Genomic DNA, 27787 nt, shown 5'->3' on the forward strand with positions numbered 1-27787 from the left:
TGATCCATATTTGGAATGTATGTATGTATGTATTTGAAAATTGGTGTTTCTTTTACACTATAGCCTAATTGATAATGAATTTTGGAGGCCAGCACAGATATTGATATTTGATATTATAACAGTTTAAAGGATCAGCTTATAGCCTACTGGATACAGTGCTATTGGCGAATACATGACCCTAGCACAAACAGTAGGGATTCTTCATCAATGGGTAAATTAACACCATCCACATAAGAAACAAAGCAGACAACAAGTGTCAGGAATAAAAAAATCGTATTTTTTTAATTGACAGGGAAACATCCTTCAGGACAACAGTTGGTCATCACACAATAATCAGCAACGATACAATGTAGAGAGTCCGACTGTGTGTCGAGCCTTTAAACACCTCCCCTGTCCCCTCCCTTCTCCCTCTGTTACAGGGAATAATGGAGGGTTTATTATTGCAGACACATTGGTTCTCCTCTGACAGACAGAACACACCTCCTCCCCTCCTTGTAAGGCTTGGGGGGGTCTGGGGGTGGGGGTGCCTGGGCCAATCACTGAAGGGTTATAAAAAAGAAAGAATGAAAACACAAGGCTTCTGATTCATCAGAGTCAAGTTCTATCACAGTTTGAACCTTCTGGAGTCTGGCGTTGCGGCGACAGAAGCGTGATCAGCTTCACTGTGAGGCCGGACCAGAAAACACTACTTATTACTATCCTTTTCTGTCCCTTACAGAGCATCAGGGCTGAGGCTACACCTACATAAAATATACATCAGTTAATTAGTTTCACCATCATGTTTAGAGTATCAGGAGGAAAAGTGAAAAAAGGTTCACCTCAACATTAAATAACATTGGTTCTGAACAAAAAAAGAACCAACTAGGTTGCCATTTCTCTCTATAAAACTGTATAAAGAGGAGATATGTCCTCATACAGTAAATAACCACCCACTATTGCATTGAACAATAAAGAACAGGGTGATTTAATCAGTATTTTATCAGATACCAATTAATCAGAGCCCAGTGCAATTAGGTAGTCTACAAATGGAAACATCTGAAAATGCAAATATCAAAATCTCTAAAACATCCAGATGATTCTTTCCCAAAACATTTTTTTTTCCTTAAATCAGAACATGCAATAATCAAAACTGTTTCCTCAAAAACAGGATTTAAATACTGAGATCCAAAGATCTGTAAATCGTAAGAACAATTATGCAGTCACTCTACCAAACTGTGTGGATTAATATGGCATTATGCTGTATATCGGGGTTGTCCGCACTAAGTCAAATAAGAGGGAGCCAGAAAGAGGCTGTCTTCAGACAACTTAAAACCTCCTGCTGACAATCTGTGCAGGAAGAGGACATGAAACAAGACAAAGTAGTTACACAAAAACAGTGTGTTCAAGCACATACTGTAATAAAATCATTTTAAACAAGGGGACGACCAACTGTGCCATGTAGAGGAGGGAGGACATCTCAGAATCCGGCATCAGATGTGTTTCTGTATGTCAGAACTGGAAGAAGAGTGCTATCAAAAGACAGCAGCAACATTTCCAAATTGTGATTTCATTGTCTAAAACCTTTTCATTCTGTCTTTGCAAGATGCAAACCATTATCGAACTTTGTCCTTTTTGCCTGACTGTCACCTCAGCTCACAGCAGCAGCACTGTACTTCTGAATGTAGATTTATCCAAGGATGACAACCAATCACAGGGCTGCGCTGTAGTGCCCAAAGGTCAAAGGTAATTGACCTGTGGCATAATTAACATTTCAATCGTTTTATTCTCTCCTTTTGCTTTTTTCCTTACGTTTTCTATCACAATTTTGCCCCCCTACATTTTGCTTGGGAGGCGTAAAGCTAATGAGTGTTGAAAGAGAATGATAATCTGATAATAATTTGGACAGGGTTTCTGTAGGTGTCAGCACTCTCTTACAGCTTTTTACCGCTAGTTTTAGCACAATGTCAGGCCAATTGTGTAACTGAAAAATTATCATAAAAATAGCTGTCCTCTGCTTTTAAATTTTTGTTTTATAGAGACAAGGCTTTACTTGTTGCCGAACTGGCTATTTAAGAATTTTTACTGACCTTCAGAGACCTTTATCATCTTGTTAATCAATCACAAATACTTAATATGGTTGGCAATACTTAATCAGATATTATTTATGTTTTCCATTGCACAATTATGAGAAATACTGGGCCTCCGGTGATTATGGTACAACATCAAAGCACTTTGGTTTTCTCTCAGATAACCGAGGAGTTGTGCATGTTATATGTTGATATGAAGACGCCGTCCCAGCCAGCTGCCTTTGAAAGTACCCAAGTAGCTTACAAGCGTGCTTCTCATCTATCTTCTTCTAATTTCTTGTGCCAAACCACAAGAAATTAGAAAACAAAAACACATATTGTGCTGTGTCAGAATAAAGGTATGGCTTGGTAAGAAAACGTTCAGCCACTGGAAGGAAAATGCTTGTCATTCTTTGTCATTCACACCTTGGAGGTTACATGATTCTGTGGATAGGTTAATTCAACATAACTGATATATAGGTAACAAATATGGTGTGTGGTTTCAAATCTGGTGGGTTAAAAATAAAATCAAGGGAGGGAATAAACTGGTTAGTCCTAAGCTGAGATGCTCTTCTGCTTACAGTAACTCAGCGGGTGGGCCTGAGCTTTAATAAAAAATATACACTACCTAACACAGCTTCCAGCCATGCCCATGCCACACGCAGGGGGCACGTACCTATATGAACACTAGAGATAGAAATACTTTCAATCATCATATAAAATTGGGTTTATATCATATATAGTAGTTCTACAGTATGTACGAACACAAAAGTGTAGTTGTGGTATGTAGTGTGGATGTTACTATATTTTTCACAAGTATATATTATTATTGCACTCTGGCTACACATATTTAGTAACTTAGTTAGTTTGGTTGTCTTTAGATGTACAAAAGTGGTGTCCAAGCTGATCCAGCTTGAAAACAGCTGTAGAAGGAGGGTTCAGTGATGGCAGGTTATACTTTTCAAGAGGGTAACACTGGATTTTGTATATTTTCCCAAAGCCAGCAGCCCACATATATATTTATCTGCTTACAAGTTGTTCTTTTCTAACCTATCTGCACAAATAAATATACCGAAGGACAGTTGTTTTTCTGTATTGCATATATGTTACTATATTTTTAATTCACTTCAAGGGCAAAACCCGTTGTGATTCATTTAGAATAATAGCCACATTTAGTATTGAATTTGTGGAGAGTCAGCACACATGCCTAGTCAGTAGTCTGAGTGTGGAAAAACATCTTAAAATGAATTTGGCTTGCATCACTGAGCCCACTTCTTAAGACTGTTATTTAGACATCAAATACATAGAAATCTGAGACAAAGCTACAGAAACACACCACACCCCATTTCTCCTTTTCAAAATAGAAAAATAAAATCCCACTTCTCGACCTCAGCTGGCCTGTTGAGAGGAGGGTTGAGCTCCTTCCCTGCTCTCTCCGTTTTGAAAAGAAACATACATTCACAAGAAGACAACAGAGGAAAAACAAGCAACTTGAAATTTAAATTTGTGTGCAAAAAACATTTTAGATCTCTATAAAAATATGTGCATATGGATAGAGCTATTTTTAATCTCACCAAATACAGTATTTTCCTTTATTTACACTGCACAGATACACAGATAAACATACACTACAGCTCTGCCCTGCTCCCCCTCTCTGTCGTCGCAGGCGTAAGAATTACATGGCCGACTTCCATGACAACAGATTTGACAATACTGGCACATAGGAAAACGCAGACACGCTCACACACACACACACACACACGCGCGTCTGCTCTGATCAATGTGATCGGGGAGCAGAGGAGGGGCAAGCAGAACTTCTGTAGAAAACCTGAAGTTGCATATCCCACAATTCCCCCCCACGCTCGCATTTCACAAACCACTTCCTGTAAAGGGCAGAGGTTATCAGCCAGACGCTGCTTCCTGATTGACTAGCGTGGGTGGGGACAGTGTGTCAGAAAAAACTTTGGCTACGGAGTTAGGTGGCTTTAGTCCTGGTGTGTTACTGGAGTAAGTCTCAAACACACCATGTACAGTGGGTACTGTTTGACTGGTACAGCCTCAGTGGATCTCCTCTTCTTTAGGAAAATGGATCCATTTTCTATTATTCATGAACAGGACTGTCCCAGGGTCTCCCTGGAGAGAATAAGTCATGTCTTTTCAGTATTCATCTTAACAAAAACAAAAAAAATCCCTCTTTCAGTAAACTTCTTTCAAAGAGGCTCCACTATCCAATTTTAGAGATTTTGGACCAATTAATTCACTCCCTGAAGGCAATGCTCCATGTTCATTGGGCGGTCCTCCGGTTCTTTGCACTGACTCCTGCACTGCTTCCCAGTCTGTTGTCGAAAGGGGAAGAGCAGGTGGCTGTATCAGCATCTGATAGGCCAGCTGACAGGCCACTCATGTATCTGGACTGTGGTTGGTCGAAGGTGAACTGAGGGAGGGGGACGTAGTCTCCTGTGTGAGGGGAGTGCCTTGCAGCAGGGGAGAGGGAGTGTGTCTGTGCGAAAGGCATCGCATTTGGGACCAGAGGTGCATGAGGCTGAATGAAGATGTTTGGGCTGATCGGGATGTGTGGGTGTGTGGGTGTGGATGCATGTGGTGGAATGTATGTCTGAGTGGGTGCTGGAGTAGATGCCCGCGAGGGTGTCAGTGTGTGTGTTGATGAGTGTGCTTGCAGTGGTACATGGATGGGTGTGAGCACCATGTGCATCGGGGAGTGCATCTGTGAATCTGCCGAGACGTCTTGCGTGTGCGTGTTTGACGGTGTGTGCGGGGTCAAGTCATAGGACGGTGTCCTGCGTCTCAGCATCATGCTGCAGTCAGACAGTTTCGGGGGCGAAGCGACTTGGGGGTTTTCCCTCTCTGAGGGCGGGTGGATGGATATACAAGGAGGACTCATCTTCTTCTTTCTGTGGCCGCCCCCGACTGACTGCACCCTCACAGGGAATGCCTGACCACCCCTTTCTGACCGCAGGGCCTCACGTGTAAAGTGTTGGTCATCACTGGTGATCACAGCTTGTGGGAGGCAGACTTCTATTGAGTGGCGGCGCTGATCATCAGGATTACCAGCAGACAATGATAATGGCTTGTCCAGGAAGCCCTGGTTGTCAACGCTAAGACCCTTCCTAAAGTCACGGTCCTTCAATCCCGCCCCAAGCAGACTGAGCGCGCTCCTCGAGGAGGAAGGTGGTAGCGGGGGATGAGTAGGGGAGGAAGTGGAGTAGGAATCTAGAGGGTATGGGGTGGTGTAGGGGGAGAGGGAGTGGCTGCGGCCGGCCTTCCCTCTTATCTCCTGCCCTCCTCCCTCCTCAGCTCTCCACCTGTGGCTGGCTGAGCTGGTGATGTGATACACCTCCTCATCTGCAGGGTCGCAGAGGGAGGCAGCAGAGGGCGGCCTAGGTCTCCGAAGGCTGGGAGGGCGCAGGGGGAGGCGGGGGGAGGGAGGCGGAGGGAGAAGAAGCGAGGGGGAAGATGGCGGAGGAGGTAGGGAAGAGGGGGAGGACAGTAGAGGGGGTAGACGAGAGGGAGAGGGAGAGGGAGGAGGGAGAGGGAAGGCAGAAGGGGAGCAGGGTGGGAGAGAAAGGGCTGAGGGGGAGGAGGGAGGTGGAGGGGGCAGGGGAGATGGGGAGGATGTATGAGGAGAGAGGGGAGAAGGAGAGGGGGGAGGCAGTATATCAGGGCTGGGCCTCTCCTGTTGCTCACAACCCTGGTACTCCACAGAGTCCACTTTAAGTGCCACCTGCAACATAAAAACACACCACCATGAATGAATGGACGCCAACACCGAAATATGTGAATGTGTCAATGTAAGCATGTAGGCAGCTGAGATGGGGTCTCTCACCTGTCTGCGCAGGGACCGTGGGGAGGGGCTGGGCGTGGGCGGGGCAATGCGGGGCAGGGTGAGGGTGAGGGTGGGAGGTGGCCGAGGGTGAATCGGGGAAACGTCTGGTACCTGCAGCAGTGCGCGACTCTCACATGGCTGGGAGTGGACCGACGTCACTGAGCCTGAAAGTATGAAATGTAAAGTGTTTGAATCATACATGTGAGACAACCACATGTACACACTCTCAGTGCAAACACATGCATTTTTGCAGAAAACACATGCATATTTGGACAAACACATACACGCGCGACTGACTATTCCCTATCACTTTGGAATAATAAAACGTTATTATATTTGAGTGACGATTAAAAAAGTATAATATGACTAACACTTTATTTTGATAGAATATTTGGATATGAGCAATAAGAACCAATCAACTAAACATTTCAGTTTTAATACATTTACAATTGCTTCAAATTTGCTATCAAAATAGAGTGTTTTCTGAATGAAAAATCATTAGCACATTCAGCAGCTTGCTCATCAGTAAAGTAGCAGCACTGAGCTGATAATCAGGAATATAGTCATACAAGGTCAATATTCTGCTTTAGATCCTGGTTGCACTAACAGTTCCATGTGACTGTGTTTAGATAATCGTGCCAGGGAGCATTAAGACCCTGATAACAGGTAGCACTCTAAGGCCCCGATCAGACAGAAAGCGTTTTGCAGGTTTAAAAACAAGAGGTGCCTTTTCGGTTGAACTTGGAAAAGAGCAGTGCGCTGCGTTTTTTTATTTCACTAGGCAACTACCAAATCAGCTGTCCTGTCAGTCTAATCAAAGATTATAGCGCCAGCGCACTGTAATGTTTGGTTTGCAGCTAATAACTGTCATATTAGCAGAAACTTGATCACAACTCACAGTTCTGTGTCTTTTGTTGCTAAAAACATCTAAACTTACGTTCCCACACCTGAGGGCCCTCTCCATTCATTGATTGGACAATGGTAAAAAACGAGAATGACGTCAGATGTTGAATTTCTTTCAACTTTGTGCACTCAGAGCACTCCTTCAAAAATGCAGCAGGCGCCTAAAAGGCGAGGTGCCCAGCGCACATAAACAGCCTCACTGCCAATAGAATACAATTTAAAAAAGGCGCCGCTCACTGCAAATAACGCATTCTGTCTGATTGGGGCTTACACGTCATGGTGAAAGTCGTCAACACTAAATAAGTTTGATTGCATAGAGATGAGGAGGGAGATGCTTCATCATACATTCAATCTGTATTCAATAACTGCTGTGAGGTTGTGTAACCAGGGTCTTAGGCATTCTGCACACACATGCCCATTTCACCTGTGAGTTCAGATGTAATCACAGTAAAACAGGTTAAAACATTGTAGCAAAGTCAGTTAGATCTTAAACAAGTTCACTTTCAGTTGGTACTTTCAGGCCAAGCTGTAAAGCCACTTGATTATAAACCTGCCAGTTTTAATCTTAAACAGAGAACATTAGACAAATCACCGCAGCTGTGACAATTACACTTTTATGTGTATAGTTTTCTGACTTTGCAGCTTGGCCAGTAAGTTAACCATCATTCCCGTCGTGTATTCGGCCATTCCGAAGCTGAGCAGATGAGCCTGTGTGAAGGTTGCAGAGATTCACATGAACCAGCTCATCCACTACAGTCAGTACCTTGGGACAGAGCAGGGCCTGTCCACAGCCTGGCCACAACATGCCATTAGAATCTGACTGCAGATAAAACAGTGCTTGTCAGTGCTTAGAGTAGCGTTTTCAGCATGTTTATTCTGCTTCTAATTTATCTTGTGTCTTGTTTTGCCTTGCGTTTAAAGACCCAAGCCGGAACTGGAAAGAAAAGCACCACTGATGTTATGTAATGTTATCTTTGATTTTACAAAGGATGATTTAGAGATGTCAGTCTCACTGCAATTGCTCTTTAGTCAATACATTTTACAAATATTACATCCTGAAGACAAAGGAACGTTCTAAACAAATCTGATGCATTGAAGGACACAACAAACATCTTTTCTGTTAACAAACTATCCTACAGTAGCTCTGAATCAGCTTTGCTCTTGTACTACCTCCCACTTGATTATCATCACTTCAACTTCCCAGCAGCAGGAAGTTCAGCGAAGCTTTCTCTCTGCCAATACCTGTGCCTGTCTCTGAGCTTCAATCTGTATATATATATATATTATTTTTTTCTATTGAAAAACTATAGCTCTGCTTTCAAAATAATTATTTGAGAACTGTGCATGGTACATTTAACTGTGCTTTGCCTGATTATCATAATTAGCATCCTAAAGAGGAATTTGTGGGACTGATTTGTTGGTGTCTCCCGCCGTTTACTAACAACTTGCAATGCCACTGTCATCTTTGTCAATCTGTGCATCATGTCTTGATTACGTTGTGTAACTAGTAGCCATTTTCCATATTTAGAGGATTTTGAATCCCTAAGTTGTAAAATGATGGGATAACATAAGCTTCTATAACTCAGTCCTATTATTCCTGATTTGGCAGTGCTCCATAAAGCTCCCAAAATTCCGGTTTGGTGCTTTAATAGCACTGGGAACTAGTACTTAACACACATTTATCTTACATGTAGTTAATGATTAGACATGAGAACTACTGGGGGACCCAGGGTTCCATACAAACCACATACTTACACTAACGTACTTGGAACTTCAGTCCTTTATAAAAATTAAATCATAGCATTAACCAGATGTGGTTGTGAGGATTTATTTTAGTTTGGTGCTAAAAACATACATGCATCATGAAAAAAAATCTTAGTCCCTGTGACGTCTATTAAATAGAATTAGCAACAGTGTCTGTTAGAACAATGTCAGTGGCTGTCTAATACAAAAAATAGACAGAGAACCATAACCTCATGCTAACCTTAAGTCTAAAATCCTGAACAGATAAATTACCTGAATGCTGGTGCTGGGGACTGAGATCTACTTCCTCCAAAGGGTAGGGGGCGCTGGCAGGCCGCACAGGTCGGAACATGTAGCTGTCATTCGGCAGAGAGTGCATCCTGGATACAGACATCTTCCTTGGTGACAGCAGGTCCTGGTCACCGTACTGCGCCTCTTCCTCCTACAGGGGGAGACAGAGACCACACAGCTCTAGCACTGACTGTGTCTTCATGCAGTAACACTGAATATTGCAATGTATACTGTTTCACAATGAATTAATGAATTAAAAGGACACTTTCAGGAACACATGCCACATGCAGCCTGCTTTCTTCCGTTACACATTACAGTTTCAGTGTTAGTCAAGTTTCCTGGCTAAACTTAACTAGGTAAAGTCCTTCCTACCTGCTCAGGTGAATGGGGACATGGCCCAACATAGGTCCCTGCTACTGAACTGTTGTGGGAGCTTGTGCTTAATTTGCGTTGCCTCTCCATAGCCATTTCCAAGGCGATCTCTGCATCCATCTCTGCATCCTCTTTAGCTTCCTGCAAAAGTAGATTAAAACGTCCTTAAAATGGTCCAAAGGTACTAATGAGACAGTGACCAATACACAAATCTTATGTGGTACATGTACATCAAATCTATCTGTCCTGTGTCTCTATAACCTCTATATAATCTTTGTTCACAAATGTACACATAAGTGTCTATGTATGTCTGTATTTGTGCACTGTCTTGGTCTTAGTCTTTCTAGTTACTGTACCTTGTTGCTTTCCTCTAGATGCTTCATTAAAACAGCCACCACCACGTTGACCAGCACAAACTGGGCCATGAGCACAAAGGTGACAAAGTAAATTGGAGAGACCAAAGGCAGGTAGGAGAGACAGTGGCGGTCTTCTGGATGACACTCCCTTAGTGTGTCCTTAAAAGACAGAGAGAAAGATTCAGAAAGAAAGAGGGACAGAAAAGAGAGAAAGGGAGCAAGAGAAACAGAGTAGTGCACACAGCCAGTTATTACAGGTAGGTACAATCTTAAAACCGCACCGCTAGTGGCCGCTGGAAACTCCATAATGCCCCTTTAATGTACATCCACTCTTTGACTGTTTTCTTCCGGAATGAAACCAAAACATAGTCAAACTGGCAAATATGTGCTGTTGTGTGACATAAATAGCTAAATCCACAAATATGTGTGTGTGTATGTACTGTCTGTGTGAATGTAAATAATACATAAATAATAAATAAAATAAACATTAATGTGATAATAAATGGAGATGGAGATGTCTTTTTTAGCTGCAGTTTAAATGTAGAATGTGTGTGGTGCTGACAGGTGAATTCTGACTGCTCTCAGACATTGAATTGTATCTATGTCCACTTCACGTTAGCGTTTGACACATTTTCTGAAAAATCCTACAAATCCCAAATGTTATAAATCCATATAAATTCAACATTATGACATGAAAAATCTGCCATGAAAAATCTGCCAGGAAAAGATCATTCTCAATATTGTCCTTGTTTGTATCAGTTGACCTATTTATATCATGTCAGGTAAGGATGATTAATCATACATCACATTTGTTAATGAAGTAAAAATCAAGATGTGAAAGTGTTGACATTGCTCGGCGCTAAGCCACTTTATTATTAATAATTGGTTTTAGAGGTCATTGCACTCTCTGTGGTTATGGGATAATCTAGTCATAATTTATGTGTGTGTGTGTGTGTGTGTGTGTGTGTGTGTGTGTGTGTGTTTTCATACTTTCATAATCCCATTCCAGTTGTCTCCAGTGGACACTCGAAACAGCGTGAGGAAGGCCATCCCAAAATTCTCAAAGGTTGCGTGACGGCTCAGACCCTCACATGGGTTGTTGGGATTGCAATCTAATCAACACACAAACATAGACAGACATTAGTTACACTATACTACAGACATGGTTGTTAAAAAAGTGAGCATACATGATCATGTAAGTGTCAGTGCCCCATTCAGAAAGTCCTGCTTTAGTCCTATTAAAGCATTGCACACTGAACACACAAACAGCTGCTAAGCAGTGTTTCCCTGTGGACATGACAGAGGAGAGGAGAAGAGATAGCTGTCTTCTGGAGGATGGGGAATGTCTCAATCAGTCTCAGGGTCAATTTGACAGAAAGCCGCTCAGGAGCCTGTTAACAGAATCATAACAGCCACCAGAAGATATCTTCCTTTGTATCTAACCCCAGGTCACATTAACAGGAAGCAAGAGAGGAACGGGACAGTCCTTAGAGTATTATGTACCTTGTTTCTTTTTCTAAGGATCGACCACCAGGAGGAAAATGAGAGGTTTTCAGAATGCCAGTGTGTAGCTCAGAGGAATAGAAAAGGGCAACTTTCCATAATAACAAATGGAATCAATCTTTACTGATACAGCGCTTTTCATGCAAGACTGAAATGCACATACATACAGTAGCCATTTCATTAAGAGACTAAACGATAATAACACCAACAACATCTTATTTTATAAAACACAAAAAGGACAGAGAGGAAAAAAGTGTGCTAGATGGTAACCACATACAACCAGTTTAAACTTAAGCATGTGGATATAAGCTAAAAATTTGTGTGTTATTAATAGCTGCTCCAGTAGTTCCCCAAGTCTGAGTCATGGCCCAGCAGCAAGAGGATGGGGGTGGAAATTGGGATTCATCTGGGTATTAGGTTTCAAGACATCAGTCATCTGGTTTATATTTAGATTCAAACTGAAATATATTCAGAATCACCTATGCTCATACTACCTGCTATCGGCACAGCAACTTGATCCAAAGCTGTGAGTACACCCAAACCCTCATTACATATGACTCTCTTAACTGTTTAGCCTTCCACAGACATCACAGTCAGAGTGGAATGCCAACATACGATATTACCCATGTCTTTTTTTTTTCTTTTTTTTTTAAAAACCTGCCCTGCCCAGCAGCCTGGTAGAGAGTATGATGACCTGGATACCATATTGTGCCAGACAGATTTTACTTTAACAAGAGAGTATTAATATACTCCTTTGTCTGTTTTATTATTTATTTAATTATGTTTTGATTTGTCACCGGGCAGGACAGGGGGGCAGACATGGGGATGGGGGGGCACAAACAGGCAGCACAGAGAAAGGACAAGAGAGAAGGGGGATGGAAGGTGGGAACAACAGGGAATAGCAGAGGGAAACACCAATTGCAGAAAGCAACGAAACCTGCAATAGAACAGAGAGGGGGGCTTGGGGAGGAGAAAAACAACAAACAAACACAAACAAACAATAAAAATAATAATAATAGTAAAAGACAACCAGCCGAACAGCAGCAATGAACAGCTGACATAGTATGACAACTAAGAGAAAAATGAAAACAAGAAACAGTCAAGCACACTAAATAAGCAACACAGCACAGCCACGAGAGCTGGAATAATAACAATTAATTTAAATAAGTAACTGAAAGAAAAGCATCAGGAATAATTCTACCAGGGACAACCTAAATTTGTTTGTGTCTATGTGTGAGACTGTGTGTGTCTGTGTGCGTGTGGGTGAATGTGTCTGTATGTGTGTGTGTACATGTGTGTGCACATAAGCCTGTTGAATGTAGTTGTTAGTGAGAGTGGGACGTCACGGCTGTGCCACACCTACCTCAGCAACAGGCAGGCAAGAACCCCAGTAGCCAATAGGGGTGGGAAAAAGAAAAAAAAAAGGAAAATAATCAAAAAACAAAGACTCCCAGATGCACCGCGATGCAAATGCGGAAGACCCCGACCCAAATTGCCAGTTGACAATGTAATGCCGACGGAACACAAGAAGCGTAACCCGCGGAAGAGCAGCGCCCGGACCGACCGCGGCACGCATACAAAATAGACCACTGCTCCCCCCCACCCAGCACTCCACCGCCGCGCAGCGAACAACCAAAACGCCCAAATGCCACGCAATCATCAACACTAATGCACAAGTGACGAGCCCAACATGCACACTGCGCGAGCAAGGCAACACCCAATGCCCAGCAGCCCCATGCGAATCCCGCGTGCGAGGTCGGGCAAACGAGAGAGAACGAGCGGAATAACACGACAACGAAAGCCAGTGGAGAGAAACACCAGCAGCATGTCCTAGCCTGGCAGCAAACGCGCCGCGCAGGTCACCGTGCACCCGCCAATAAAAGTCCGCCGACAGAGAAATGGGAAAGCATGGATCCGAGGCCAACAAAGCAAAACAGCGACGCAAACTGGTCCCTCCAAGCCAACGAGGAAATGCCTCCCCCGGACTCCAATGCACAAACTAAACGCCCAGCAGCCATTCAGAGACCCTGCCCAGGGAAAAGCACAATGCATCAAGATGCATCTACAATCGCCCTACAATCCCACCGCAGCCCTCCAAACCACAACAGGATCAACCGCATGTCCCGGGGGAAGCTGTACCCCGCCCCAAGGAAGAACAGCAGAAAGCCGTGCCGGGAAGCTCCCCGCCGCCAGGGAGCGATAACTCGGGAGAACCAGGCCAACAGTCCCCCAGCCCAGCCAGAGGCATCCCTCCCCAGAGTGCAGGCAGTGCCAGCAGCCCCCGAGGCCGATCTCATCCTCGGACGGTGGCCCAGCCCCCCCAGTCAAGCAACCCCAAGGAGGAGCACCAAAACCTACCCCGACAACACCGGCCATGTGCCCCAGAGACTCCCGAATGCCCCCACTGTGAGAGAGCTGGTAGGGGGAAGCAGCGGGAGCCCCACCCCTGCCAAAGAGGGCCCAGGCGAGGAGAGGAGACAACAGGCCCCCCAGGCCCAGGGACACACCACCCGCCCAGAAATGAGCAAAAGCCAGAAGCCCGAGTCCCCAGATCCCTAGGTCAAAAGCGGGCCCTCACGCCAGGGGAGCCCCGACCCCCCCAGCCCACCCCAGATCAGGCAAGTCCGTCACCAACCCCACAGCACCCCCGCCTCTGTAAATGTATTGTTTTGTGCATGTCATGGATTGTGAAGTGTTGTATGGCGGAGTAAAGACAAGGTGTGTGGTAAGTTAAAATTGGAGGGTAGTTGTGACACAGGCACCCCACAACTGTCAGGTAGTGGAGCCTACCATCGTGCCCCTACCACCCCCCAAACCCTCTGTGCGGGGCGGACAGTGGGGGAGGAAGAAGGGCGAGGCCGCAATAAAGCAGCCCCTCCCACCAAACGCCCTGCAGCCTGCCTGCCCCACAGAGTCCTAAGGGTGTATGTTGTGAGACATGACCAAAGGGGGAAAGGTGAAGGAGGTCATAGGGAGGCTAGAATGGTCCTCCTCATGATGGGACCAGATTCCTGATTGGTCCCATCATTCAGTCCCGTCCCCCACCCCCCTAAGCAGGAGGACGCGAGTTCCCTCCAGCCCAGGGCTTATAGCAAGAGCCCCTCTAGCACCGACAGCACCCCAGAGTCAGCGACAACCCCGCCCAGCCCCAGAACGGGTCCAGGGGGGCCCAGCCCCCCCAGCACGCAGACCCGCCCCAGACCCAGAGGCTCCAAAGCCCCGAGCCTCAGACTCCCACACAACCCCGAGGCAGGTCAGCGCAGCCCCAACCCAAAGTCCAACAATCCCCCATCCTCGCCGGGGCCCCTCCGGCAGCCCCACTGCCACCCCCCCACCTCACCGTTCCCACACAATCAGACCACCAGGCCATCGGAGCTGGCACAACCCCCCTCCCCCCTCCTACAAGGGAGCAGGTCCGGAGCAGCAAGGACCCTGCCCAAGGACAGAACGGCCCAACAGCCCAGACCCGAAGGTCCGCCCACATCCAGGAGGCAATGTCACTCAGGCCAGGTCAGGCCAGAAGACCCCCACCCCCGCGCCCTTCTCTCCCTTGCAGCGAAGCATCCCACACACACACCCCCACCGTCCCCAAAGAAAAGAGACAGCATTCACCCCGCGACAGCAGCAACAGCCCCTCTACCCTAGGAAGTCAGCAGATGCACCCAGCCCCTAGGACTCAACATGACCACAATCCAGAGGGCCGCGACGCGACTGCAAAACAACCATTGACACACCCCAAAGCACAATCCCTCCCCACACAGGATCCCCGTACAACCACCAAGCATCCAGTCCGGGCACTAAAATCCAGAGGAGACACCCCCCAACCAGCTGATAAAGGACCAGCCCGCAGCCAGGGAGACCACAGACCCCCACCCACGGCTACACCGTGACCCACACCGCACGTTCACCACCGGACCGAAACCCACCACGAGCATCCCCCCCCGCCAACCCCCACCGCCATAAGTGTTTTCTTATTTTGCAGGATGTCAGGATTATTCCAGATTGGGGTAAATCTGCATGGGATAGGTGAAGACCCAGATATTTTGAGAAGTTCCCACCAAGCTGCCAAGGAAGTGCTTATGTTAATGCTTTTAAAGCACGTTTATGACGTTAGTGACGTTTGATGCTGGAACTGATGAATGGCATATCGGAAATTTTAATTTCCTTACAGAATGTTTGTTCTATGTCCATCCACGAGTGGTCCAGGGGGCTCTGATTGATCCATTTTGAGATATATTGTAGTCTGTTGGACAGGAAGTAATGATAAAAATTTGGCAGTTCTAAACCACCACAGTCTTTTGCTTTTTGCATAGTTTTTAAACTTATTCTTGGGGGTTTATTTTTCCACAAAAATTTTGAGATTTTTGAGTCCAGTGATTTAAACCAGACAGCAGAGGGTTTGGTGGGTAACATTGAAAACAGGTAATTGATTTTAGGTAGGACCATCATTTTTATGGTGGAGACTCTTCCCATGAGTGATATAGGTAATGATGTCCAACGTACAAGGTCATCCTCTATTGATTTAAGTAAAGGCGTGTAGTTTAGCCATGTCAGTTCTGACAGCCTGGAGGAAATATTGACACCCAGATATTTAATATTCCCAGACTTTAGCAGTGTGGTAGATATTACCCATGTCTTGAGTCTCCCAGATGAATTTTAAAATGTCTTTGTTCCTTTCTAAAGGTAGGTAAACGATTCCGTGAGCCAATTAAGCCAGTTATTGGCAGCTAGTTATTTCACAACACTTTGTGGAGTTTAAGCCCACACTAAGCTCATACGAGTGGAGGCCTTTACTACTTTATATCTGCTCGCTGTGTATTCTCCGTCAGCTTACATACAAATAAACACATCAGCTCTTGAAAAGAAAAAAAGTTCCTTAAAATTGAAAATCTTTAATGTGAAATATATACTACATAAAAAGCAGGAAAGAGACGTGTTTTGAATTCAATCGGTCATCAGTGTGAAATACCAGAAACCACTTACAATGTCTATGATGGAGCGAGAAGACCAAATACTGTTAGCTCCAGTAATGACTAGGCAAAAATTGGTTCAACACAATATGATAAACAACTTCACTGTGGAGGTAAAGTAATGATTCGTGATCTTCCCCACGCTGTACTGCAATGTTCTCCAACAGACTTCTTTACAAGCCTGTACCAAAATATAATTCCTCCTTCAGCTTTGTAAGCTTTGAAACAGCATTTATAGGGAGGCACAGACAGGGAAAAGACGGTGCTCGCCACATCCAAAAGCTTTTCTTAGCAGCTTGACAAACACAAAAATCATAGCAAGAAAAAAACAAAAACAGATTCTTACTTTATAAAACTGGAAACATACATCCCTTCCTTTTCCCAATGTGACGAGAAGCACAATAACATTTCACAGAAAACAACCTCTTCATCACCAAGTTGTTTTCATTTTGTCCTCCCAGATGCCTTTTTTTACTAATCCTCTTCCCTCACACATTGTTGCTCTCAGAGAAAATGAGTTGGATGGAGCTGCCCTACTGAGGAAGCAATATGTAAATAAATGTAAATAAATGATCATGCAAATGTGATCTTTTCTTGTTAGAACCAGGCCTCTGATGTGAGTGTGGTGGAGAGAGAGAGAGAGAGAGACAGAGAGAGAGAGAGGAAAACAGATGGGGGTAGAGAGTTAGGAGTCAACCGAGACAATTCAGGCAGGGAAATTTGCTGGAAGTCGTGACTGTGGTAGTAATAAGTGGATTCAAAAACCTTTTCTGCTGGAGCTTGTGGACCGTGGTGCATGTGTGTGTGTGTGTGTTCTGCCAGTAGTGTGACTGACCCAGTTTGCCGAACAGCTCCACTCCCAGCGCAGCGTAGATGAAGAAGAGCAGCATGAAGAGGAGACCAAGATTTCCCACCTGGAAGCAACATGCATGTTAGATCCCCCTCTGCACTCCAAAACACTACAGTGTAAATGTTGCTCGTTTAAAGCTGCAGGGAATAGAAGACATTAAGATTTATTTCTGGACACTAATCTAACCGTGCATTTTACATGGAAAGAACACTGTTACAAAAATGTCTTGCACCGAAGTGAAATCTTTGCTGAGATATAATGTAAATACCATACTGCCACACAATACAAGCTCCAGTAGGTTACACATTGACATCCTCATTGACACTCCTCTTTTCGAAGTGGGACTGTGCATTGTGCACACTGAGGGCACACACTTGTGCTTCACATTAGCAAGGTAGATAAAACAGGCCAGCTAAATACAACGACTTAAGACTTCTTAAAATGGACTGGCAGACGTGTTTTCTTAGTTTTGATGTTTTATAAAAAAATCTGAAATGACAGAAGCTTTCTAACTCAGTACACCGGGACATCTGGTGGGATAAAGTGATCTTGAAGGTTCTTTGGGCGAGACCCTGTGAACGTTCACTTCCTATGACTACATCCGCATCATACCATCAGAAAGTTCCCTGTGTGTTGTCTTTTATCCAGTTCCTTGAAATCTGTTCTTGTGCACTCTGTACCCTGATATCTGCACCCTTGACATTTAGAAAAATAGCAGAACAATGAAGTCTGTCACGGCATGTGCATCATAGTCTTCCGTGCAGCTGCTCTTTGCCTCCAAGAACTGTGCCACGCAGCAGGAGAGAGAGACCTGAGATACAACAGCCACAACGGCCATCAACATACTTTAAAAATAATGCGTCGACTGGATGGAAATCAAGCAAAGGCAGGCCAGGACATTGGCTGTGCAGTCTGACTCTAAAAGTCGATCAAGGTCTAATCCATGCAAAAATGCTGCAGGAAGTGAACAAACTCTTTCACTCATTAAATGAAACTGATTTCTCTTAACCCTCCATGTACTCAGTGTAACAGTAACAGAACAGAACAGATCTTTTTTGCTTAGTTGTGGAGAACCCTCAAGATCATTTACAATTCATCATTTAAGACACTGCTAAATAATTGTGTATTGCTGAACGTTTGTGATTACAATAAATTGTTAAGCAAAACCAAATGGAGGGCACAGTTCAGCTGTAGAGAGTTAGTCAGGAGGAAGTAGAAAATGCATTTTCACAATACAAATTCTGTAATGTGGACGGATATGACTGGAGTTAAATATTCATCAACAAGCATAAATCTTTCAGAGAGCTGTCTATTCTGAACAAAACCTTCCTATTTACCCTATATTCATGAAAAAAGAAATCATGAATAAAACAAAATCGCTCTTGTGTTTTGAGACCCCACAGTCTGTGTTTACCTGTGGCAGCGCTTGCATGACAGTATCCAGCAGAGATCTCATCCCCGTGGCCATCTTTAGAAGTTTCAGCACTGCAGAGAGACACAGAAGTAGTCTTAGCTAGTTGTTGCTGTTGGCCATTTGCTGCAGGATTTACAAAGGCATGGCAGGATACTAGTACTGCAACCACAGCAAGGAGGCACTGTTTATTTCTAGAAGCCACGAGGCATCCATGACAAACTTCAGATCTTACTTTTAATTTACAAGAATATACAATAAAAAATATGGTGATAAAAAGTGCTTCACAACATAAATAAATACATTTATGATGTAGCCTATGATGTAACAACAGCTTACTAGATAAACAGTTATGGTTTATGTGTCTGTGTGTGTTTCTACCTCGTGCTATTCTGAGTACTCTCATGATTCTGATTATGGTAGGATTTATGGGCAGTGCTGCGCTCATTTTCAGCTCCTCCAGGGTGATGCCCATGATGGACAACGCCACTATAGCTATATCCAGCTGATTCCACCTAAACACACACATATAAAAGTTGTTCAACAGTTGTTTTTAGACACGTGGAAGGGAAAAAAAGAGTCATTACCTGGTGTTACTCCAGTACAGTACAAGAAAGTACATTTCAGCCTCTACAGACTTCCCTGTTGGCTAACTCAGAGTTTCCCCTATCATTTCATGTACAAGTCGGTGGTATTAGTCAGAGAAGGTGTAATCTTTTATTCTAAACAGTAAGTGTTATTGTGAGTTGAAAGGTTAGAACAGGAGTACATGAGTAGAAGAAGGAGAATAAGTAATGCTGCTGCCTGTCCATTGATGGTTTATTAGTGAGCAGGTTGCTGAGATTAATGGGTAGCCCACCCACTAATCTCTATGGTGGAGGTAACACTGAGTTTACCTGTGATAAGGCTCTGCCAGGGCACCCTGAGACAAACACACTCACCCACCCAATCCCCTAATTTTACACCACATATACTGTAATTAAGAAACAATGACATATAGTCAATATTTAACAAAATTACATTTTACAGCGTTAGGTGTTGTGGATAATCACATCCCACTGCGTTACCTGTCTTTGAAGAACCTGTGTATGCCGAATGCCGTAAGCTTGAGCAGGGCCTCGATCACGAAGATGCAGGTAAAGACGTAGTTACAGTACTTCAGGACCTCCTCTAAATACTGAACACACAAACAGACAGAAGACGATAACATTTCTTACATTAGATGCTTATTCAATGTCTGAGGTGATACTAAATAATTCTTTATAATTTGGTAAATAAAACTTGGATCTTTGGTGGAAATAATAAAAGAAATGTTTGGGAAGTGTTTTTGCTGCTTGAGGGCATGTAAAAGAACAAAGTCATTTCAAATTAGACTATAGAAGAGGTTTCCAGTGCTATCAGTGAGGACTGTGGCATCTCTCCAAAAATACATCAACAACTTTCTTCTAACTAAATAAACATGCTGGCTTTTTTCGGAAAAAAAAAATTAAATCTGTGATTAACCTAGTTCTGGCGGTGATGTTATTTTTTCCGATGAGTGTTAAGCTGAGGATGAGTCAACACAGATATTTTTGGAAGGCGGGCTGCACTTTACTGTGGCACTTTACGCAGAAAACCACTTAGCTAAAACTAGCCAACACGGCTAGACGTGTATGAAAAAGTTTATTTTACAATGGGCAAAGTAAAAATGCCCTCTAGCTGTGGTAAACGGAATTGAATGGCTGCCCAGGAGGAGGGTGTCTTGCTTCTAAGCCAGAAAACCATCCTAATATAGGTTTTTTGGTACCTATCCCTACAGGTAACTATAATGTTTGTGTGTGTACGTGCAGAAACATTACCTGTGGCTGATTGTAGTGCTCAATGCTCATGGTGAAGACATTGATGCAGATGATGAAGGTGATGAAGAGGTCCAGGTAGTGGCTGGTACACAGTGTGTGGATGGACAGACGCAGGGGAGAGTAGTCTGCATAGTAAGGCCTCTGCTTGGCCTCTGGAGCACACAAACACACACACACACACACAAACAAACAAATATATGCAACAGCGGCACAAGGGGAGACAAATGTCAAGACGCAGACAGACAGAGTGCAACTGTGAGTAATAGTGTTCTGACATTTATATTTTTCATGTGTCCAGTGGTGAGCACAGGAAGGTCCAGGGATCCAGGGAGGGGAGCCGCCACTGCTCAGGCTGCAAAAGTTCCCTTCTAATACCTTTATTCAACCAATATGCTTGTGCCTTAATGGTATTCCAGTTTTTGCCCACACATCACATCAGGGGAGCGCTTGAGCGTCCTAAGTGCCCCGTTGGCATCTCATGTCTACTGTGAATGAGCCCTTACTATAACCCTGCTTACTGTGGCGGTGTCCCTTCTTTCATTACCGCCCCTGCCTCACAGACAGTCTGTGCACACCACCGCCTGTATGGGATGTTCCAAAAAGAGTGGACATGAGAGTCACAGGTAGGCTATATTATTCATTTCATAATTTGCAGACATGGTTTATATGGATCAAATATTAGGACAGACTGCAGTTCGCTCAAATCACTCACTCTTGGATACATATTACAACTTCTCCTCACCAAGAAATCACCTAGTTTTGTTTAAGATTTTATTATTTCTGGTGTAGTAAGTTACCAGGTGTAATGAAGAAAGTTTGGGAGTTGTTGCAAGGTCATTTTTGTGAGTGATTTTGGGAAACAGATCCTTGACCTACCCCTGTATTGGACTAAAAGAAATGGCAGGTGTGGAGGGTTCCTGCAATGGGAGCATTTTTACAAGATCATTGTCTCTAATCAGGGTATGTATTTATTCTGACCTAAATGGGAAAGTAAAAACCCTACACTATACTTTTTGTTAGGTGTGTTGGTCCTTCTTAGAAGGGAACTGTGAGATCTGTGACTGCTTCTTTATAATAAACACACTTTAAGTGTAACTGTAATCATGAACAAAACTTAGTAATGTCTGACGTTCATCAAGACGCGCTTAAAAATGGTGTAAACATATGTAGCTATATTTTGGAAGACTGTGCACTCACATGTCCATATTTGATGATTGTATTTGTGTGTGTTCGTGCACGTGTATGTCACCCTCACAATAACATCATGCCCTGTCTATCTACTGCATGCTTACATGCCTTTGATGTAAAGGATGTAACGTCTAAGGTTGAGAGGGGCTGCGCAGGGTACGTTCAACAACACAGTTTTTTTTACAAACATTGATGAATTACATGTTTCTGAATAAGTACTATTTCCATTAATACCAATATATTTATTGTTTTTAACAAATTCAAATCTATCCATCCATTGCGCTTCACTGTTCATGTTCCGAAATAATTTCATAAGTTGCAGAACACTACTGTGATGTTGAACACACACCGGAGGCGCTTCTCTTCAATGAAATCCCTATAGCAATTTTTAAGTCATAAGAAAAATCTCAATAGTCTAAAACTTTCTTGTTTTGATATCTGAGGAGACCGATTACATGGCCAAACACTGGAGTTAGGAGTTGTCCTCCCTGAGACAGCTGATTAGATTACATTTGTCTGGACCATTAGCAGTTTTAGACCAGCGAGACATGTTACTAACACAAGATGAAAAGAGCGATGTCTGCTCACACCATATACCGCCTTCTAGTGTAATTCTCTGATTGATGTGTTGGGTAGTTGGATATAATATTGTGTTTTGGCCAAATCGTGGTGCTGTTAGGGTTTCTGAATCTGCCAATAAAAATCATGTGCTTCTACCAATTTGTTCTTCTCTTTTCTTCAGCTTGTGACACATAACCACAATAAAAGAACAAGTCCTCACAAAATACTTGTATGTAATGCGAGCATTTGGACTTGCAATAGGTGGTGTGTTTGTGATGCATCTGCCAGCATGTGCTTGTATTTTCTAGTAACTTAACATGGTCTAACAGCTCTATTACCCAACGTATTTGTAGGTATAGCAGCCAAAACGTCTGCTATGTTTCTGAGTCTGCCAGTCAAAGCATGTTTACAGGAAATGTCCTTCTTCTACCTGTGTCAAGAGACGCCTCGGGGTCAGGGTTGTACATGCACTCGAAGGAGGGGGGAGGGGTATTGGCATTTCATGGATCAAAATTTTGATAGCAAAATTTCCTGAGACAAATGGAGAAGAGCATCAACCTCGATCAGCTTCACATGCAGAAAGGTGCTAATGACATCTATAAAAAAATATTATAAATAAACTTATTGTTCTCATTATATTTTAGGAATGGATTTGGTGTTAGAGGATATAATTTAAGCATTTTAAAAGAGAAATAGGGACTACTGAATACTGTATTATTGTAATTTTTACACTAAAGAAATGGCAGTTCTATTGTTTAAAGAGCGAGCATACAAATGTTTAAATCATACTACTGTAGAGTTGAGAGGTTGGCTAGGTTGGCCCAGTTTCAAAGGTTTTCCATGCAGTGATAAAGGAGGGTTGGGGGAGGGCTGCAGTCATGCAGTTACATGCATTAGACTGACATAGCCTACGCCTTCTGTCAGTGATCAGTCACTGTTTGCGTGAGCTAGCCAGTCTTTCAAACTCTCCCTGTAATTTTAAGTTCAAGTCTGAATATATTTCCCTGTTTTCTCTCTCTGTCATTCTCTTTCTTTTTTTTCAGGCTCTGAAAGCAGGCAGTGCTCAGAAAAATAGACTACCGACCAGCCCCTCCATTCTCCTTACTCCTGCGCTTTTTCTCTATCATTTTGAGCCTCTTCTCTTCCCGTAAGCGAGCCTCTTCCTCTTCCTGGTCCTGCCGGCACTTGTGGAAGTTCTCCACCACGACCCCGACAAACATATTGAGGACGAAGAAGCTGACGATGAGTAGGAAGGAGATGAAGTACAGCAGCATCCAGGGGTTGTGGTTCCTTACAGGCTGAGCAGAGCAGAGTAAAGAAGATTAAGCTTTTCAATAGTATTTGTTCATGTGTGTACAGCTTAGCAAGACACAAAACGCATAAAAGACAACTATGTTTTGCTTCTTGTGCTTTTGACTTGGTTTGAGCAGGAAAGTGACACAAATCCCAATTGCCACACTGCCATTTCAAAGCCTCACAGTTTGTCATCACATAAGGCAAGTAGAACATGTGACTTCTCTGAAAATCCTTGGATAACCTTTGGGAAACTTCAAAGAATTCAAAAGCACGATTTCACTCAGTCAGTTTAGCAGTTTGAAGATTTCTCTTGGTGATATCACAAATAAAGGTTTAAAGCCTTTGTTTTCAAGTCACCCGATTTATTATGTTGTTGCAAATATGACCGACTGTCTGCGACTGTTTCAGCACATTACACCACAGGCATCATCAACTGAAGCTTTGAAGTGTCTGCTATAAACTCACCTTTAGAGCCTTGCTTTTGCTTAGAATCTGTTATTACTATACCACTGTCATTTAACTTTGTTTACTTTTTAAAGAAATATTAATTTAATTGCTCACTCCCATTCTGTCTCCTTTTCTACTTCTACTCTAAGTATATTTGACAAGTCTACTGCTAAGACCTGTGGTTAGGCTGTTTTTAAGGGAGGTATTTGCACATGTTGATGTCAAAGCTTCCAATAAAGGCTTCCAATAAAATAACACTAGGGCTGCACGATTAATCTAATCACAATCGCAATCGTGATGTTGTCATGTGCAATTACATAAATGAGAAAAACAGAAAAAGTGTGTGTGATTCTCTTCTGAGTGTGCGCTGCAGTCTGCTCTTTATCTCCACCGACACCGGGCTCCCCACTCCCTGCCCCGCCGCTAATCGTTCAAAACATACTCAGACTTGTCGCCGGTCGCCGGAGCAACGAGAGAAATACCGGTGCGACAGAGGTGTGACAGAGACAGAGCGATGTCGTCAGCAGCTGAAGCGGTCACACAGCAGAAAACTGGGAGAAGATAAGGAAGGTTTGGTTTTGCTCACTGGCCATTTAACGTTAGCTGTATCTTTGCCTTTTGTTGTTCAACATGTTCAACATCACAGAGCCGACGTGCTTGTCTGTCACTTTTCGTCAGCCGACCACAGCCTGGATGGGGTAGGACATTAAAAAAAAGTTTGATGTGCTACAGCAAATCATTAAATGTTGAACAATATGATTATTGACAAGTTAGTATTTTGCGTTAACAAATGCCTTTTTCTTACACAAGGATTTAATGAATAAAAACAACCCACAGAAATGAAACAGCTGTAACTGGATTTAATATTCAACTAGTGGTAAAATATTATATAATAATTATTATATGAAATTTGAATGAATGAAGTATTTAATATGTTATTGTTATTCTAACAATATACTATTAACTAAACATTATACTCTTTATTTAAGACACTGATGTGCAGATGTCCTCCTCCAGGTTGTGGATAGAGACTGTGCATTAGACAGATTATATATTATACATTGAGCCGGTGCCAGTGTCCCAATATTTGCTGCTTCTAGCCACCTTTTTCATAGAGCAAGAACTTGTTCTGTTTTACATCTGTTTTACCAATTATTGTTATAAATATTGTTTATTGTTTAACTTTGTTCAAGCTGAGACATGCACATTGCAAAATGTCAGTATTTTCGTGCATTCCTTGATAATCAAGCAAGTAACGTTAGACTCATGGTAGCCTACCATTTGTTCCATTAAAATCGCATCGCAATTGCCAATCGCAATCATGTCCACAATAATCGCAATATGACTTTTTCTCCAAATTGTGCAGCCCTAAATAACACGCACAGTTTTGTGAAGTGGCATCTAAGTGACTTGTCAAGTGACTGTCTAAGGAAAGAGGAGTGCCAGTGTGGCTCCTCAATGAGGAGTAAAATGGATTACAATATACAAAGGATTGGAAGCGGATCAGGATTCATGTAGCTGAAACCAAGCCATTAACAAATGTTTGAGATACAAGTTCAGCTCAATGGCTGGGCGCATTTCTCATCATCATCATCGTCATCATCAGCATCAGCATCAGCATCATCATCACCTGTTGGTCCACCCCCACCGCATCAAGCCCGTCGTACATGATGTTGACCCAGCCGTCCTTACAGGACAGCACAAACAAAGACATCAGAGCCTGGATACAAAACACAGAGAAATAAGTCAAAACACAGGGATTTCTCTGGTCCTAATATTATTACATCCAGAGACTTGTTACAATATAAACAACAATCTTAGCACGTCACTCTCCCTGATTAAATGATAATTAGTGGCTGTCAGTAGAAGGTATATAGTCAGTCTTGATAGCTGATTGGATATTGGTTTGAATACTACTATTTATAAGATGATCCGTCTTTTGAAACCACCTTTTAAGTGTCTAGTACTAGAATGTAAGAGTTATTTTATAACACTTTATATAGCAAAACACAAATCACCTACTGTTTTGTATCTCTCCTGTCGCCATAGATCCGAATGAAGAACATAAGCCAATAATGTACTACATTCAATGCAATGTGTACTTTTTCAGGTTACAACAAAAACCCTTAAAACAACTGAGACAAATATAGTTTAATTTATCATACAAAATAATTATACAATTTAAAGTGATTCAAGAGTCAGGACAGCAGTCACTTTAAATGAGGCACAAAAAGTGACTTCTTCTAGCTATTATTTATAATCTATTAGCTATAATCTATTTTGGAGATTGTGTTGGACTGAACTCTAATTGCTTTTCCTTCCCTACATCCCTCTCCTCTCCCTTTCTCACCCTCAGTCCATGAATCCATACCTGAATCAGGTTGTCAAAGTTGTACTTCCTTCGTATCCAGCGATAGTTGGCCTGCAGACAGTCAGACTTGTTGGTGATGTTTTTGGTGTCCAGACCTTCACAGTGGTAGAACTTGCCTTTGAACAGCTAGAGAGAAAGAGAGAGAGAGGTCTGCAGGGTTATTTGACTGCCATTTACACATTATCTAAATTGCACCAGAGCTTGCAGCCTTTTAAACCAACTTTTAAATCAACTATTAAAGCCGGGAATAAAAGGACATTTCATAGAGCACATTCTTATCAGTTTTCCCTGAGTGCTCGGCTAAAAGCTGGCCTGGGGGTCATGTTGTCCCTTTTCACACTTAACCTAATTGTCATTCTTTCAAAACTCACACTTCTAAGGAACAAAAGCTTACAGTCCATTGAATATTCGAGACACTTCCAATCCCCCTCAAGCCACAATCACATATGGAGCTACACAAGAAGACTGACATTTAAGCTACAAAGGGTTAGAGGCTTTGTCCTCAAGCTTAGAAAGAGCAAATGACAAAGCAGTATCATCAGTGCAGTGGATCTCTGCCTGGCTTACATGACTTGTTACTGTGTGTCAGTGCAAACTACCTGCACCCCCAAGATGCCAAAGACAATGAAGAAAGCGCAACAGATAAGGACAATGTTCCCAATGGGTCTGAGAGAGGTGATGAGCGTCTCGACAACTAGCTTCAGTCCCGGGGCTCGGCTGATTACCCTGGAAAATAGAAATAAAGATATTCATACGTTTGTTAGTACCAGTACATAGTCCAGTGGTTAAATACACAGAGATTATAGGCATCAACACAAACTGATAACCAGTACCAACATACACATACACACACACACACACACACACACACACACACACACACACAAAAATACACTATGTACCTCAGTGGGCGTAGTGTTCGTAGCAGGCGTAGGACTCTGAGGATGCCCAGGATCCTGTTTCCGCCAGTAGAGGCCAGAGAGACCAGAATGTCGACCAGAGACACAAACACCAACAAACCATCTAGAATGTTCCAGCTGGACTGGAGGTAGCTCTGCTTCCCAAAGCAGAAACCGAGAGCTACAACCTGGCAAAACCATTAGGGAATAATTAAAACATTGCTTAAGCTGTAAATCAGAGCTACAACTAGGAATAAAAAAAATAATAATCACATAGGTGGAACCAAGTCATCGTTTTACAAGTCTGAGTCAAGTCTCAAGTCTTAGCACTTAAGTCACCTCGAGTCCCAAGTCCAGACCGATCATGACTGGCAAGTCCAAGTCAAGTCCAAGTCTTAAACTTTGAGTTTCGAGTCCTAAACAAGTCATAATGCGCTATTCACAAAAAAAAAACATTTCAAAAGTTTTTATAAGTTAAAAATAAAAAACATGTATTGAATGAAGCTTTAGTCTCTACAGAAAGAAGGCAGAGATGCAGTTTCACACAACAAATGTTCTATAATTTCATGAATTAAATTAAATGTTCATGTAGGGCTGCTAATTATTTTGGTCAATATTGAGATCACAATTATTTAACAGGATTACTCATTGCCTTAGGGAACATTAAACTATTGAACTTCTAAAATTTAATATTTTCTTTTTAAAAACTATTATATATGCATTACCCCAAAATCTCATAGCCCATGAAATAATAAACAATAATCCAATATTATTAACTTTAAGCAGCATCTACAGTGCAAGAGGACGACAGCAGCACAGTTTCGCCCAAGTTGACAGCTTTGGGTGATGGATGGGTCACTGAGGGGGCTCTGTGTGTGTGTGTGTGTGTACATGGAGGG

The 27787-nt window shown here is 43.0% G+C and overlaps 1 protein-coding gene across 1 annotated transcript in view; it reads right to left on the reverse strand.

Moving 5' to 3' along the window:
- Positions 1-256: 256 nt before the first annotated feature.
- The window catches only part of cacna1ha (calcium channel, voltage-dependent, T type, alpha 1H subunit a), a 126905-nt gene continuing 99374 nt past the window's right edge, over positions 257-27787 (reverse strand). The window contains exons 23-38 of the mRNA XM_038696460.1: positions 26892-27076; positions 26589-26715; positions 25990-26115; positions 25249-25338; positions 22981-23173; positions 20127-20278; positions 19356-19465; positions 18670-18803; positions 18292-18362; positions 16863-16941; positions 10545-10666; positions 9555-9713; positions 9199-9339; positions 8809-8977; positions 5890-6053; positions 257-5787 (exon numbers count right to left, since the gene is read on the reverse strand). Coding sequence (XP_038552388.1) covers positions 4330-5787; positions 5890-6053; positions 8809-8977; positions 9199-9339; positions 9555-9713; positions 10545-10666; positions 16863-16941; positions 18292-18362; positions 18670-18803; positions 19356-19465; positions 20127-20278; positions 22981-23173; positions 25249-25338; positions 25990-26115; positions 26589-26715; positions 26892-27076 — 3480 coding nt within the window. The 3' untranslated portion in view covers positions 257-4329. The remainder of the gene's footprint in view (positions 5788-5889; positions 6054-8808; positions 8978-9198; positions 9340-9554; positions 9714-10544; positions 10667-16862; positions 16942-18291; positions 18363-18669; positions 18804-19355; positions 19466-20126; positions 20279-22980; positions 23174-25248; positions 25339-25989; positions 26116-26588; positions 26716-26891; positions 27077-27787) is intronic.

The sequence above is a fragment of the Micropterus salmoides genome, unplaced genomic scaffold, assembly GCF_014851395.1.
Source record: "Micropterus salmoides isolate LMB-PRFRI ecotype aquatic unplaced genomic scaffold, ASM1485139v1 Ms_hic_scaffold_10, whole genome shotgun sequence".
In the NCBI taxonomy this organism is placed as follows: domain Eukaryota; kingdom Metazoa; phylum Chordata; class Actinopteri; order Centrarchiformes; family Centrarchidae; genus Micropterus; species Micropterus salmoides.